Genomic DNA, 16,041 nt, shown 5'->3' on the forward strand with positions numbered 1-16,041 from the left:
ACGATACGTAGACGCGGAGGAACTGCAATAAGAGAACGACGACGAAGAATTCCGTCCATGAAGGACTTTATTATGCCGAGTATAACGTGGCATGATAATAACTGCATAATGCGAGTGAATCAAAACTGCGCTCCCATAAGAATACGTATTACGTGGCTCTTTGCTGCGTCGTTACGAACGCGATGCGTTCTTGGTAATGCTGATCATGCATTGATAATCAGCATTTCGACAAGTGCATCGAGACTGTTCGCCTGATCGATCACCGCGCGCGAAATCACCTCGGGTTAAATCGCCGTGCATCGTATAATCAGTGCCTGTCACGTTTGAATTTCTTCCGTCTCGTGTAACATTCAGAGACACTTGTTGTTTCGTGACGATTAAAAGCTGGAATCCACGCTTTCATCCGTTCGATTAATTTTCTAAAAGGAAGGACAGGACAGAAGAGCCGTCCGGTCTCCCGATAGTTTTAATTAATTTCGGCAGTCGAATGTGTCGAATGGAAAGGAACGTAACAGATGCAGCAACAAGATCGCATGCGCTACGTTCACCTGTGATGTACGATGTACTTTGTAATCGACAATGCGGAAACGAATAGCCGTGGAAGCTTTATCGACCAGGTCGCACATGTCGTAGACACACCTACGTTTTAATGACGACCTCTCTACAGCATCGGCTCGAAAATCGTTATCGAACATCGATGGATCATTGTCCTAAACGTTCATGATACGTTGTTCAATTATCCGATACTTAACGGTCAATGCAACACCGTGCCATTTAACAATTGTCGCGTTTACACGAAACGAATCTCGACCATATCTGTTCGCCGAGCATCGAACTCGAAATCGTACGATTACGTGTCTACCGACTGACGTTACTAGAGCGATGTATTCTTTTGTCGATGCGTGTTAAACAAAATTGACAAATCGACGCGCAGAATAATTCTCTCGTTTCCTAAAAATTTTTGGAAAAATTCGGTTCGTAACGCTGCCCGACTGATCGGTATGACAACCTGATATTAAAATACGTGTATAACACGTACCCCGCTGACTTTCACGATTTCGCGTACGCGTTGCTTCTGACAGATGAACCGATATCGACTCAAACACCAAATCTAATACACGTGTTTTGATAGGAGGAACGTACGCGCGTGTATGTGTGTCGATGACGCATGCAATCGATGCATACACGAAGGATCGTCCGATGTGTGACTCCGTGTGGTTCAATCTCGATTTCACGGAAACTTGCGAATGGAATATTAATCCTTTGCGCTCGGAATTGCTTTCGAATAAATACCAACGTCTCAAGACCAATGGCGTAAGTAGGTAAGCATCAGGGTGGTAAAACCTCTTCCCTTCGTACAAAACAAAGTTGAATGTAGAATATCTGGTATGTCCTCGTATTTCCTCTTGAATTTTCGTCCCGAATGGCACAGATTCATCCAAAACTGTAATGAAAGCAGAAACAAAGTTATCAGAGAGTTTGAAAATTATATTCATAATTTTCGTTCCGAAACACCATCCTGTAGTGTGTCATTGTTGCGAAACCACATTGCACACGCGAATGCATTATGTATATCGCGAATTGCAATAATATCCAGGCAGACGTGCTCCGTGTCAGTTTTATGTTGTGGAAAAAGTACCTGTTTATCCGATGAAAATTCGTCACGAGATATTTGCAACAATATCACTTAAAAAGTTTGCGTTCGTACACGGGTGGTTATACACGCGAAAACTGTATCGATTTCTTGTTTTTTCGTTGTTTTATCGAATCGATTTGAAATATCATCGAACGGTGTTTATTTTAACTTGACAGTTGCGGTTGAAAATATTACCAGCAGAAGCCGCGAGTTTCAACAATTTCTGGGAAATCGAATACAGAGCACTTGAAGGAAAACTAACTGCTCGTTAATAAGCATTTACCGTGAGAAATTTACATTCCCATAGAAATTGAACGAATTAATGAACGTTCAATGAGCGACGAAGATACAATTTTTCGCTAAAAAATTTCCATACTGAAATCGCTCGTGTAACAGACGATATACTTATAGCGTAACTAGATTCCGCGGCAGTTAATATACTAAAGTACAGGCTTTGCCTTTGCCATAATAGGATCGTGGTGTTTCGAGAGGAATAGATTATTCCCTGGCAAAATTAGAAATTTTACTTAGACTAACCCGTTAAAAGAATTATGTGTTAAATTTCTTTGAAAAAATCACTTAAAGACTTCTTTAGAAGAGCGTTTTTTAACTTTTCTCTGTCCGAATTTTAGCGCGATTAATAATTTTAATCTAACCGATTAACCATATCCGGTTGTGGTCATTTCCAATTACGCGGATTAATTGAACCGGCCTATTAGTTTACCAAATTGTCGCGAATGATTGCGCAGGTAATTAGATCGACTGTCGATTTAATTGTGCCTCTGACTCTGATTCCAATATAAATGTTTAATCTGATATTACGCTATAAATGGACAATTTTGAAATATTTCGTTATTTATGGGAAAATTATGTATTATCGACGGAAAGAAAATTTTCCGACGGCTTCATTTTCTTCTCTATCTCTCGTATTTATTCGCAAAAACATCATTCATATTTTCACGAAATGTGCTGCTCAAAGTTTAATTAACATTTTCGCTAAAAAATGAAGCAGATTTCAAACCGGAGAGTCATTAGAATAATTGGAAAAACCTCCTCTAATGTATTTCCGTTTGATACCGTATTAAACGCGCAATGATATATTCGCGATGAATTGAGCGCGCTACGCAACTAGATAAACGTGTTCTTTGTCGCTTTCCGTCAATTAGAGGGAATGCTCGCAATTAAAGCGACTACAACGAAAAATAGCTCAAAGAAACGGACCGTGTCAACCCGGGAAATATGGTAGAACGTGATACGATATTACGCTCGCTCGTGTCCAACGATTCTAGTTCGATTTACAAATTTCGCGTCCCAGAGAAACAGAGAAATTCTACCAACGAATTACAATTTTGTCGATATAAGTACATTACATCGTGTTTCACGAACAAAACGAACAAATAACTGACGCGTGATCTTAAAAAGAAAGTAACGAATTTACGCATTGCGAACATTGCGATAGGAGATCGCCATGATAAATGCGTGTACTTGGATCGATTAATTACGAGTCCCGCTAGCGATACGTCTTTTTAATGAGAAACTGGGAAACAGATGTGTCGAGCAAACAATCGCGTTTTCTCTTAATTGTACTTTACCTACCAGACATTTCCCCGCTAAGCTTGGAAATTAACTTAATGTCCTTCGATTTATTATCATAGAGAAACAAGTTACGATGTAATTTATGTCTATGAAAATCCATGTTCTCCACCGATTTCCCCTAGGTTACTTCAGTTCCCTCCACATTTTCAAGGAGAATTTATGTAGGAAGAATTTCGAGAAAAGTTGGCGATACCCAAGAGGAAACGTAAGAGAACGATTAGTTCGAGGATCTAAGATGAATCAAGAAGAAGTTAAAGATTTACGAAGATCATGGTAGAGGAAACCTAGGGAAAACCCAAAAAGATTATAGGAAGATGTTAACCTTGATATTCCTCCTACACTTTCAACGTTCGAGGGTTAATTGGAACGAGATAAAATCGAATCATTGTGTCTGGTTAGAGAAGTCAGTGTGTATTTTCTCAGGATAAAGATTAGCAACGAAAACGTATGATAAATAGAAGTTTCCTTTTCGATTATGATCAACGCTGGAGATTCATTCAGAGCGATGCATTCTCTTTCGTGCGAACAAAAGTGCATTGTGTTGATGATGCATCCGAAAGAGTGGAAATTAAATTCTCACTGAACAATAGACGTCTTTCCTCGCGAAGTTTCACTTAACGAGGTGGACGCGATACTTTCCCTTAACCCTGTGCTTTTCATTCATAACGATGTTTCGAAACAGGTACTTTCGGATGGATTCGCATTCAGATTTAAGCGCGCAGACGGGGATTTAAAGTGTCCCTGCAACCAACTCCATTAATATGGATTTTTAATAACGAGATAAGGGATGCGTTTCCCTTTTCTTCGAGATTGAAAGTTTTTATGAACATAACTATTAGCATGCGAGAGCCGTTTCCCTTAAAAATTCCACAATCAGATACGCACGTGTTTCTCAAGTCACCGGAAACCTGGCTCCATACCTGCCTTTGTACTTCCCTCTATCTACCTATTCACAATTGTACCCGTTCCACATTCTTAACCACTACACTTCACGAGTCCGAAAGATAAACTGCCAGGATTCTTCTGTTGACCTTTACCGAAAATATTCGCGCGCTTTAACTTTTTATATATTTGCAGTAAAAAGTTGGAATCAATCGCGTAAATAGCTGAACGTAATCAACCGCTATCGATAATTCAATTTACTCATCAGTGAAATGCATTAGGTTAGGATTAGGTATATCTAGCCTCGCCAACACAAGCAACAGATGTTCAATCAGAGAACAGTAAACGCTCGAAGGTTCTCTTCAAATATTGACAATGAAAATATCGCAAGTTCTGCTGATGTGATTTTTCTCACCAATTCTACGTAAAATGATTACAACGAAAACTTATCGGTGAAATTATTTTATAATCAACATTTTCATATGAAACAATACTAATATTTTTATTAGCTACTGACCTAATGCTTCTGTTTTATTTATTATCATTAACTTATACTTAAGTAAGAAAAATGAATGATATAATTGTCGAATAAGGGCAGCGATAAGAGTGTTAAAGGTTGTTAGATAAGAATTTGGCAGTGTCGTAAGGAAATATTGTAAATAAAAAGATTGTTAGGAAGTCCCATTGATAAAAAGGTGCGGCAGAGGGAAGGGTACGGTGAAAACGGCAAGTATGGAAGGACGGGGGCGTCCAGTTGGAGGGGGTAGACGGCAGCTGTTTGCTCGGCCGTCGGCCACACGGTCGCCGCTGCCGAGGGTCGCGTTCCATGTGTACCCGCCAGCAATGCCACATCGCTGTCGCTGCTCTCCGTACAACTTCGTGTGTATTTCACCCGTAAAAACTGGTGCCAAGTGTTCGTAAAAAAGCAACGACAAGGAAAATGTGACGCTGAATTTCTTGTTCGAATACGCGTTCGTTCGAGATTCGCTCGTCGTTGACAACAGCAGTGCGCGCGAGTGTTGAGAAAAAAGCGAGTGAAAATGATTATACGTTAGGAGCAACGACGAGAACGAAGGACATGGAAAGGTTGGATGCAGCGATTGCACGATGTTGTGAAAACCAGCTACATTGTGGAGAAACGTTTGTGGGCGACTGGTAAAAGGAGGTCTCGTGTTGGCGGTTAGAATACAACGAATTTATTGGTCGGTCGTGTGACAGACAGGTTAAGTTTCGAACAGGGGACGCGCTTACCTCCAAACAATTCGACCTCCTCGGTCGGTAACGTGACACGGATCGATTCTATTTACTCGACCGATCTACGACATTTAAATTTGCGCGGGCTTCTGAAAACAAGTTTAAAAGTTAATATGCCCTTTAGAATCATCGTGGCGTAGTGTTTTTAATTTATCGCTTAAAATACAGTATCAAAAAGAAAAAGTTATAAACTTAAAAGAGTACGTATATCGTTGATGTAGAAATGTATCGCGTGTCCTGAATAGAACATTCGACATACAGGTAATTTATTATCATGACAAATATTAGAACAATCATTTTTATCGTTGTGCTTTGCTGACATATTTAGTAATAGAAGGTGAAATTTAACAAATAATTTCATTACTCTAGTAGTGTTTGTCTAATAATTCGATAGGATATCTGCTATACTCTGCTTTCGATTAATGTAACAAGCTGTTCTATTAACTCACGTTGCTGTATGTATTATAGAAGTTCAGTGACTCACGTTTTTGAAACAGGTACATCGAGCCATACGGCAAAAATGATTGTTGTTAGGCAATTGTTCTTGTTCTCGGAAAACACGATGAATACTAAGCTGTCTAAACTTTAACGATCGACTTTGTATCGATGGTATTCGAACGGTAGTGAACGGATACACGTGCGTCCTTGCGAGGTGAACCTCCATGCATGGAAGGTTGCATAACCACAAGTAGATCTCTCATGGACGTTTTCCTACCAATTTCAGACATTTTCTTTCTCTACGACTAAATATTGTCTTTTGCCAACGCCTTATCCTCTCTATCGATCACGTCTCTTTAGCCCTTGTTCTTCTCGTGTACGTCGCTTCTAAATCGTTGCCAAGTCGTCTCCTACCGAGCGAGATCTAGCGTTTCGGTAGTTTCTCGTGAAAAATTCTATCTCACAGATTACACGAAGTTGAAAACGCTCGTCGAGCGGAAAGAGGCGTTAGCTGATGTCAAAGAACCATAGTTGCATGCCGGAAGGCCGGTAGATTGCAGTTTATCGCTGGCAGAGTTTCGATAAGAAGCACAAAGTCTTCAAAGGATACGGTTGTTTGCATGAAGGGGGTATATCCATGTTCCAATTAGCCCAGTTTTCAGCAACGCCGCGGTTCCTTTCATTCTTTCTGTCCAATTGAAACTATTGATCGAACCTCTACGATCATACTCTGTGAAATTGATGGAATTCGAGGATCCTTCTTCTTCGTTTACTTTAGAGGCATCAAACTTTATCTCTTATAGATTCGTTCGAAAATTGAACGCGATCAATTCTGTTCGCGTTTATTTTTTATTTCGTTAACTCATCGGTTTCACCGAAAATGGAAGTCCTGTCCACCAAAACGTTGCTCAACATTTTCAATTTATTTTCTCACGTCTGATTCGCCTCCTGCTTTTTCCTTTCTGCTGGTACCATCGGTTATCTATCGACTCTTTATACATGTATATACGAGCTCCAGTTTAACGAAGAAAACTGAAACACAGAGAACTGGAAAAGAACAGCCTGGACAAATAGTAATTAAAGCGTTCCTCTGTCTTCTATCAACGCTCGTTATTTACTCCCTTTTATGACATCGTCCTCGTTATCTCTTCGATAAATAACAATCTACTTCCTCCGCTGGGTTACCGTTCTCTCTCTCTGGCATTGTTAATACATCGTCGTTCCGTGACGAATGCGTCCCTGTTACAAACCACGAACCGTGGAGTTAATGAATCGGTGAGAAAAAGTCGGCGGAAGGTGGTCAAAATGGAAAAGAATCGGCCGCTCTCAGAATTCTTCGTTGCTTTCGAGGCAAGGTCTCGATCGGAACGTTCGATACGGGGATTAGACGAGAGGAAATAAATCGAGTCATAATATTGTTATCTTTTATCGTGTTTCTATTAACTTTTCGCTGGTTGCCATCGACAAATAGTCATTTTGTACATAGAGAATATCGAGGAAACCTCCGAAAATGAAGAAAATTCGTCCGATTACAGCTCGATTCGCCATGACTTTTATCTTTAATTCGACATAGAGACACGCGAATAGCGTAAAAAAGGCCCGTTACAATTGAGAATCAGTTTTTTCAGGATTTCTGCATCGCTGACAGAGCGTCGTGGTTCGCTGAAAATATAAAGAAAAACAGTTGAATAGAAGAGCCGTTTGTTAGCTCGTTTCTCGGGTTGCTCTATCGTGTCTTTCCTTCTACGATCGAGGATCAACGGTCGTTACTTCTCTCGATCGTGTTCACCGTAATCGAGAGGGAGGAGGGGGGCGATTACAATTTCTAAGTAACCTTTTCCTCATCTTTTAACACGGCTCGTCGCGTGCACGTTCCACCGACAGATTTATTCATCTTTCGTTCGCCTAGTCGAACGAGCTGCAATTTTCTCTAATGTAATCCACTTTCGTTGGCGTTCTCTTAATGGCCGCGAAGAGAAGTTCTTCGAACGTTGCTCGAGGAAGTAGTAAAAGTTCTAATCTAATTCGCCCCTGGAGGAAAGTAATATCGTTGGATTGGTGCCGAGTCGATGTCTCGAAACGCGAACCACCTTTCTAGCGCTCTTTTTTCTTTGATAAGCATCTATCTTTTTTTAATTGTTACTCTGCGCTGTATACCGCGTAACACTTCTTCAGGAAACGATTATGTCGATTCGTTAGGCTATCGTTCAATTAGCATTTAGGAAGAATGTTCGAAGGAATAGGAAACGTTATCCGATTTCCATTAAATTATACTTTGATTTCTCAGTTTTTTACGTAAGGGCAGAAAATGAGCGATACGATGCAAGTATTATTTTTCGCATCGTCGAAAGTAAAAGTAGATACGCGAAAGAAATTCTTCTATTATCTTGGATTTCGCTGAAAATCTCGACGCATCGTCGATACGATCTCCGCGATAACGATCGTGGGACTTCGGCATCGCGAAGAAGAAAGGGGAAGCATTGTTAGCGATTATTAGTGCAACGAGCGTTGAAACTAGACAGTCATCGTATATACTCTTGGTTCGTTTCTGGTCTATTTATTCTTTTCTGCTCTAAGGATCGATGAAGAAATCCAAGTACCGTTATTAGCGCCAGTTATAAAATAGCGCGTCGATAGTAAACAATTTTTCAAAACTGTCTATAAATCTGTGCTCTCCTTTCGACGCGTCCGGTGTTGGACTCTGTCAACGCGAAACATCGAAAATAATATTCGAACGCGAGTAAATTGTAGTTAATCCTCGGTCGATCTTCTGAAGTTTGCGAACCAACGTCGAAGCGAATCGCCAACGAATCTATTTACCGGCGACTTTAATTATCCCATTATCAATCCGTCGAGGCATAATTGCCTCGTTAGCTTCTAACGTATCGTAAGAGGGTAGTTGTATTCTTCCTGATCGATTCGAGTGCGCGTCCTGTCTTTATCGCGCGATTCTCTTTTCCTATTTATCGAACGATAATTCGGCCATCTGCGCTTCGATCGATCGTTCGTTTATCTAATCAGGGTACTTATAATATCATTTCTCTCGTTTCGTTTGACTTGCACTCGATGTTGCTCGTTGTTACAAGTGTCGATCGATTTTTTACGACGAAACGCACTAATTGTTCGCGCGTGTCCCTTCTCTAGAATATCTGTTTGATCTGCGATAAAGCTTTTGCCGCGATTATTAGATTCCCTTCGCGTTTATATTGGCAGAAAATCTTGATTTCGTAGCTGAACGCTTTCTACCGACAATCGTAGCTCGCGTTCTTTATCGAATAAGTTAATTGATTTAGGAGAAAGGAAAATACGGTTTCGTCCTTACATCGGTGAGATCTGTTTTTAGAAATTTCATTTATTTCGTTTGCTTTTTCCTCCGTCGTTCACTGACAGACCAACGTATCCAATTTCTTCAGACTTCCGCCAACTTCCCCGAGTATTATGGTAAATCTTGCAAGTTGTCTCCGCAAATACTTCACCTTCTTTAAAATTCCATATCTACCGAAAACGTTTACAGTATACACTCCATATCCATTCCTCGTACATTCTTAGATAGACTCGCTAAATCATTTCTCGTTTTCATATTGCTTCTCAGATTTCATAATTGGATCACAAAAATAAAGTGCACACTTTGTATCAAATATTTTCTTCTTCGTCGATATGCTTCGAGAATCTTCGAGATCTGCTTTTGTTTTATGATCATAGTGCATTACCCGATTCTTTTTCTTTCTTATAGCCTATAAGTTTTCTACGGCGTTTTTTGTCTATTATCCAGTCAGGATAAAGTTTGCACGCGCTGATCGGTCAAAAACTTCACCACAATCTTGTCACGGTTCTGCGTTATGCACAAAAATATAATCTCTATCTCTGAATCGATCATTTATCCGTGACAGTAACAATCATTGTTTCATAAATTTAAAAATAGGCTATGCTTCGCATCTGTCATCGTCATAGCTTGACGGTTTTTCGTTGGTAAATGTTCGAATATAAAAATATTTGATATTCGTAAATGTTCGCGTATTTGATCGAAAAAACGGAGGGTGAGCGATGAGAAGTCGTTCCACGTACGCTTGTTCTTAAGCAGTAATCGAGCCGACATTTACCTTACACTCGATACTGGTTTGCTCCTGATTCTAACCGTCGATCTCGATACAATGCCCTCGATCTTGAGCGATCCAGCGAGCAGTCCACGGACGCTGGCAATAAGTTTGATTGGGCTAACAAATTGTCACGCTTGTCTCGAGGAGGAAGAGGCGACGTGTTCAGGCCACTTCTTCGTAATGGGCAATTGTGGGCTGGCGCACTGGAATCGTCCGGGTGCTGTGTCCTAAGTAAATAATAAAATCGTTTCATTCGCCTTCCACGAGTCTCGGACAACGCTAGACTTTTGTCTCGTCGCGTTTCGACCGCTGCAATCGCCTCTTTCGTAAAGTTCGCTTTCTCCTCGTTCGATACGCGATTCCGCTCGAGATAGTGATCTTAGATTTTCCAATTGTGGAACGTGCTGCTTTATCCTGCTTCGGCGTTTCGTGAATTATTAGACGATTCGGTACATTAAGGACTATCGTTTACCGAAAATGTATCGAGATAAGGATCTAAACGGAGACGATGCTTTTTCGAGTAACGAACGTTATCGATTTTAATTTTGGAAGAACTACCTCTGCTAACACCTACAACTGATACAGTGAATTTAGGTTTTCGTGAATAATTCAACGATTCGATGGTTTAAGAGTTCCCTCGGAATAGCTTTGAAAGAAGAAAATCGATTAAAACTGGAAAATTGATTCTCTGCAAGTGGAAGGTGGTAATCCTTTAAAGCGTCGTTTGGCATTGTCAGTTTCAATTTCGCCCCATTGTGTTTAAAATGGGCAAATCATCTTCTAAGATTTCCTTCTTTCATCGCGTTATTAACCGACGAAAAGTTTCATAAACCTTGAAAGCTTCGTTCGATGCACAATACCGGTACCGTTAAACATTATCGCATTCCGTAAGAATGAAATTTATAACGTTTTTGTTCCTACTCGTACACTAAAAACTATAACGGTAGGTTCGATTAGAACAGTGATTTTTCGGAGCATCCTAAATACTCCAACCATTACTCGTACGAAAATTTTCTTCTTATCAAGTAATACGGCTCCAAATGGCGGGTTTGCCAGTATTTTACGATAGATCCAGCCTTCTGTGAATAATTCAACGATTCGATGGCTCAAGGACTGCTATTTGCTCGAAGTGGTATTAGGAAAAGGAGAATTACGGGCCTATGGAAGGTGGTAATACCTCGAAACGTAATCTGTGTTATCGGTGTGCAGTGATCTCGTTCTTGATATTCGTGTCGTTTATCATCTTCTTGCATTAGCGTGCATAGTTGCTCCTGTCGTCGTTGTTAACAACGGTCTCGAAACGAAGAAAGCTACTAACCTTGTTGAGAATTCGAGTATATCGGCACGTGATGTCGTTAATTATCGGAAAGATGTTCATCGTGTTTTCCGACGAAACTAGCCGAGATTAATTCGGTCCGTTGTCATTGTCCCGCGAAAACAATCGATTCGTCGTTTTGCAGCTTGATCGAACCAAAGAAGCGCCCGAAGGATCCCGGGAGACACGCGTACAAAATCGTCTCTTGCCAAAGATATCTATTCTACGTACCTGTATGTAACATTAAAAAGTTTACGTTTCGAATATTCTTCGACATTTTTTTATTGGATCAAAGGATAATTGGAAAACTTATGAACAATTATAAATAAAGTTTAGAAGCGTATTAAAACTCTTAACTTATGAATAAGATGGTATCGAACGTTTCGAGCAATCTGAAAGGATACTTGGAGCGCAATTTACGAGGATAAAGCTTATAAAAATATAACGAAGCATTCGCTGTGAAGATTGGTCTTCTCCAGATGAAATTTCGCAAATCGTCCATATCCAGTCCAAAGATGGAATTGCTCTCGAGGCGGTCGTCAAACGACGGCAGGATGTCGACCCTGAAGAGGTCGAGGTCCTTTCGAGCGTCGATGAAGCTGATGTCGAAGCTGAAGAGTCACGCGAATCTGCGTTTAAATCGGAACGCGGGTTTCGATCTGTCTCCGGTGGCTGTGCGTGATCAGCGCTCGAAAAAACGCCGAAACAAGTTATCCTCGTTTGAAGAATCCTCGTCGAGTCCTGTGGCTGACACGGAATCCAACGTTATAGAGAATCCTGCGAGAAGCGAAGAGAAGATACTCGACGATCTCGAGAAGGACTCGGTGTCGTTGAACGAGCTCGAATCTCGCAGAATCAGCAAAGAGTTGAAGAATAAGTTATGCCTGACGGACAGGATAATGAGGAGAAATCGCAAGGACACCGAGAAAGCTCCGAAGAAATCCGCTGGACCATTGTCGCCCAAAGTAACACATATTTTTCGATGGAAAAGCAACGAGGAAAGTCCAACCACGGAGAAAAAGGATGTCCACGTGTCCTACGAAAATCCTACCTTCTGTTTGGACAGCTCTCTGGACTCGTCCGTCTCGAGTTTCTTGTTCGATCCGGAGAATTCTAGTCGCATCGCGAGCGAAATCGAATGCAACGACGAGATGTCCTCGGAAAGGTCCCACCAGGATCCTGTATTGACTCTGCTAGTGGACTCTCGACGTCCTTACGCGAACGAGACGGTGTTCGAGGGAGCGGCAAATTTCCAGTGCAATAAAAACAATCGTCCTTCGTTTCGTAGTCCCAAAGCTAGGAGTTTGTCGGTGAACGACGTTGTCCTGCAAGAGGACGAGGAGATTGCCAAGAGTCTGGATTTAAACGAGTACAGGACGAATTTCTGTTGCCAGTCTCATCGAGACGACGATTTATCCTCGAAGGAACGCAAAGCGTCGGAGAAAATGAGGAAAACTTCCGTCTGTTCTTCCAAGTCCTGCAGGATCAGGACCGTGGATAATATAGCGAACTTTTGGACGAACGGCCGTGGCAGCAGCTTCCGTAATAAGGTCTCGGTGGGGAGAAAGAAGTCGATCAAAGATTCGAGGGACCACGAGTCCATTGGACAAGATAGACAACTCGTTACGACCACTTCTGGATCAAGTACGAGTTATCAGCTTTTATCACTAATTTCAACGACTTTAAACCATTATTATCGTAATTAGCCTGCGTCTCATTACGTGTCTTGTATTTTTCGTTTAATTTCGTTCGTTCTTAATTAACGAAACGGTAACGTTTTCTTCGATAATTGCCAATTAAATATCGTAAGAGAACAGAAATCGATGGAAACAATTTTATCGAAAGAAATCCTTGTTTTTATCGTATTCGATCAAAAAATCGCGAACTTTTAATTATTATTTACCGACTGAACTTTAAGACGAGAAAGAACTCGAAATAAAATTGATACGAGAAGACAGACATCGAAAGAACAAGTCGAAGTAGAAAAGACGCGTTGAAGCGTCGCAGTTGCACGAGAAAACAGCGTATTGTCACAAATCCAACAAACGTGTTCCCGCTTTCTTGTGTATTATGCAACGGTTGGTCACCATAACAAGTTGAACCTGGACAAAGCTTCGTTAAGCGGCGCAGAGTCTTTCGTATATCCCTTTTTCCGTCCATCTTTTCCCAGAAGCACTTCTCTAATTATCGTGCACTCGTGTCTTTTCAATTAGTACTCTTTTCGTTTCGTTTCTTATTTTTTTTTTATTCAGTTTCTGTTGTTTGTGTTCACCCAGAGCTGTACTCTTTACAAGGGATGGAGTTCCTGGAGGGTTTCGGGAAGAAAAAGCAGCAACCCCATCAACAATCGAACAGTATATCGTCGGTGCACATCAATCCCCTATCGGCACAGTCTCTCAACATACATCTGCATGGTATTTTTTATTTATTTTTATTTATTAATTTTCAACCTTCGTTTTAACCCTCGAACCGAGGGTTGAATTTATAAATTTTACGTTTAAACTCGAATCGTCTCTCGAACGTACAATTTTATTCGTTTCGCAATATTTTTTCGTGAAAAGAAAACAGTGACCAAAGTTCGAGGATGCCTAACGAATACCGGCTTTCCAATTTCCGAACGTTGTATAGCGTCGACGAGAAAAATCATTTGTACCGCATACGAGTATTCAGTTCGCATTTTTAAAATATTTTTCAGCGCTATTCGCAGCCGTGGAACATGGTCATCTCGACAAAGCCAGAACAATTTTGGAATCGACGGACGTGGATGTGAACAGGTGAGTTTATTGAACGCTTCGTGAACCTTTATTTTCCCCGGTTTCTCGTTTATTTCAGAAAATTTCGCGAGAACTGTACGATTCTCTCAATTTTCTCGATCAGAAAGCCAAATAAATGGCGATATCGTAGAAATTGCAAAATTTACTCTAGATGATTTCGAACACGAACAACGAGCCGAACACTGATTCTCCACGCGTCGTAATGTAGGTTAATTGCAGCTGTTAATTAATTTTCTCGCCAGTCCCAGAAAACAAGCCAATTAACGCAGGATTGGACAACGTCGGCTTGGACTTGAAAGTTTCGTAACGGTCTCGAAAGTTCATTGATTCGAATTTTTAATGAGTTACCAAACGAACTTGTACTTTCTTTTCTACCCTTGTAATCGAAGTACCATTCGATTTACCGAAACGATCCGAAGCGAAAATGTTAATAATAATTTCATTTCACGGAACAAGCTTTTACGATCGGTTTTTGTTACTAGCCCTCGGTTCTTTCTTTTGTCGTTCGCTCGTTAAACCAGAATTCAGAGGTTCCAGTTTAATATTAATACGCTCTCTGTTATTAGCCATCGAATGGCGTAATAACAGACAGGAAACGAAGCAAGTCGATACAGCGTAGCATAAAGTTTCATTTACTACCGGCTGGATTCTGTTAGCACCAGTTAATTGGCGTTCGATATGAGGATCGCTTTCGAGACAAAGCCCTGCGCGCATTTCGACACGTTACACAGAGGTTCTACATTGTAATCGTATCGATCCCTGACAGAAGGCTCGTCGTGGATACGTAGCGATTCCCAACAATAATTAGATTTCGTCGACTAGATGGACACCGTAGACACAGATACTTTGCAGCATCGCCGCCTCTGTGGCGAGCTTCTATTAGACTCGTGATTCGCTTAAAATATTATTTTCTTTTCCTTCGATGTTCAGGTTTAAATCGGCGTCGCAAACAAAATTTATCGTTCGTCTACGAAATATCCGTTCATAAACGACGAGTATAAATTTTTATTTCGACGTTGAACCGAGCTCGAGTACAGACCGGTTTCTGACTTATCGACGTTGTTAAGAAACGTATCGATCTTGGAACGGAATCGAACAATATGGATCGCTGAATGTTTCAACCGGTGTACGTATGCAACGCCCGCTTCGTAATCGTCGCTGAATGTCCATTCGCTGCAACAATAATCCGTTTATCCACTTCTCCTCTCGTCGTCCCCGTTTTACTAATGGCAGTTGGCAAAAGCGCGTTTACGCAAGAACGAAATTGATGCCGATTACCTCACGGAAATAGTCGCAATCGTTTGTTTTTCCGTACGAAGACACGAGATCGATCGCTTAAATTTATTTCGTTCGATAAATTTCATTTTCAGCGTGAACAGCGACGGTCTATCACCCCTGGATGTGGCGGTGCTAAGCAACAACAGGCCACTTGCAAAAATGCTGGTCGCGTTTGGTGCACAGGAGGGTAATCAATGTAAGTGTTCCTCGATTTTTTTTCCATTAATTTATCGTGCACGGTGGATACCAGATTAAGAACGAAAATGAACGAAACCGAGCCGATCAACGACGCTTGGAACATTCGTGCTGCTGTAATTGATCATACAGCGCGTATCGACTGCAAATTGCGTAACGGTAGTCGGACGCGAATAAATTGGTATTTTCAATCGTGTCTGCGGTCGAATCGATCCATCGACGCTGACGTTACGAGACGTAACGAGGGAGATCTCGTATCGGCTCAGCGTTCGATGCGATTCGAGTTACGGTTCTTGGCACGATTTTCGATCCATGCATTACATCTGCCAAACATAATTTGTCGATCGAATTCTATCGTCACGATTTACGTTGACGTTAAAGTCGCTTCTACCAAAAGTCATGTTTCTTGCATAGAAAAGTCTCGATCGAGTAAAACATAGTCGCGGTTTTTAATTTTTCGACGAGAGCCTGGTTAATCTTTTGAATCGTATTTCTCGCGAAAGTCGTAAAATAAACCGCTGGAAGATAAAGTGTCTCGATAGAAAGTGGAAATCGATATCTCTGGTGTGGACACAA

The 16,041-nt window shown here is 41.1% G+C and overlaps 1 protein-coding gene across 9 annotated transcripts in view; it reads left to right on the forward strand.

The window, feature by feature from the left end:
* wake (ankyrin repeat and fibronectin type III domain containing protein wide awake) overlaps positions 1-16,041 on the forward strand; it is a 75,711-nt gene that overhangs the window by 52,200 nt on the left and 7,470 nt on the right. For 5 of the 9 annotated variants that reach the window (XM_012297279.2, XM_076534449.1, XM_012297274.2 and 2 more), the window contains 3 exons: positions 13,471-13,632; positions 13,914-13,992; positions 15,363-15,466. In XM_012297279.2, coding sequence (XP_012152669.1) covers positions 13,471-13,632; positions 13,914-13,992; positions 15,363-15,466 — 345 coding nt within the window. Of the gene's footprint in view, positions 1-11,462; positions 12,863-13,470; positions 13,633-13,913; positions 13,993-15,362; positions 15,467-16,041 lie in introns of those variants that run through there. The other 4 variants (XM_076534447.1, XR_013039029.1, XM_012297276.2 and 1 more) reach the window with 4 other exon arrangements.

Source organism: Megachile rotundata, chromosome 8 (genome assembly GCF_050947335.1).
Source record: "Megachile rotundata isolate GNS110a chromosome 8, iyMegRotu1, whole genome shotgun sequence".
NCBI lineage: Eukaryota > Metazoa > Arthropoda > Insecta > Hymenoptera > Megachilidae > Megachile > Megachile rotundata.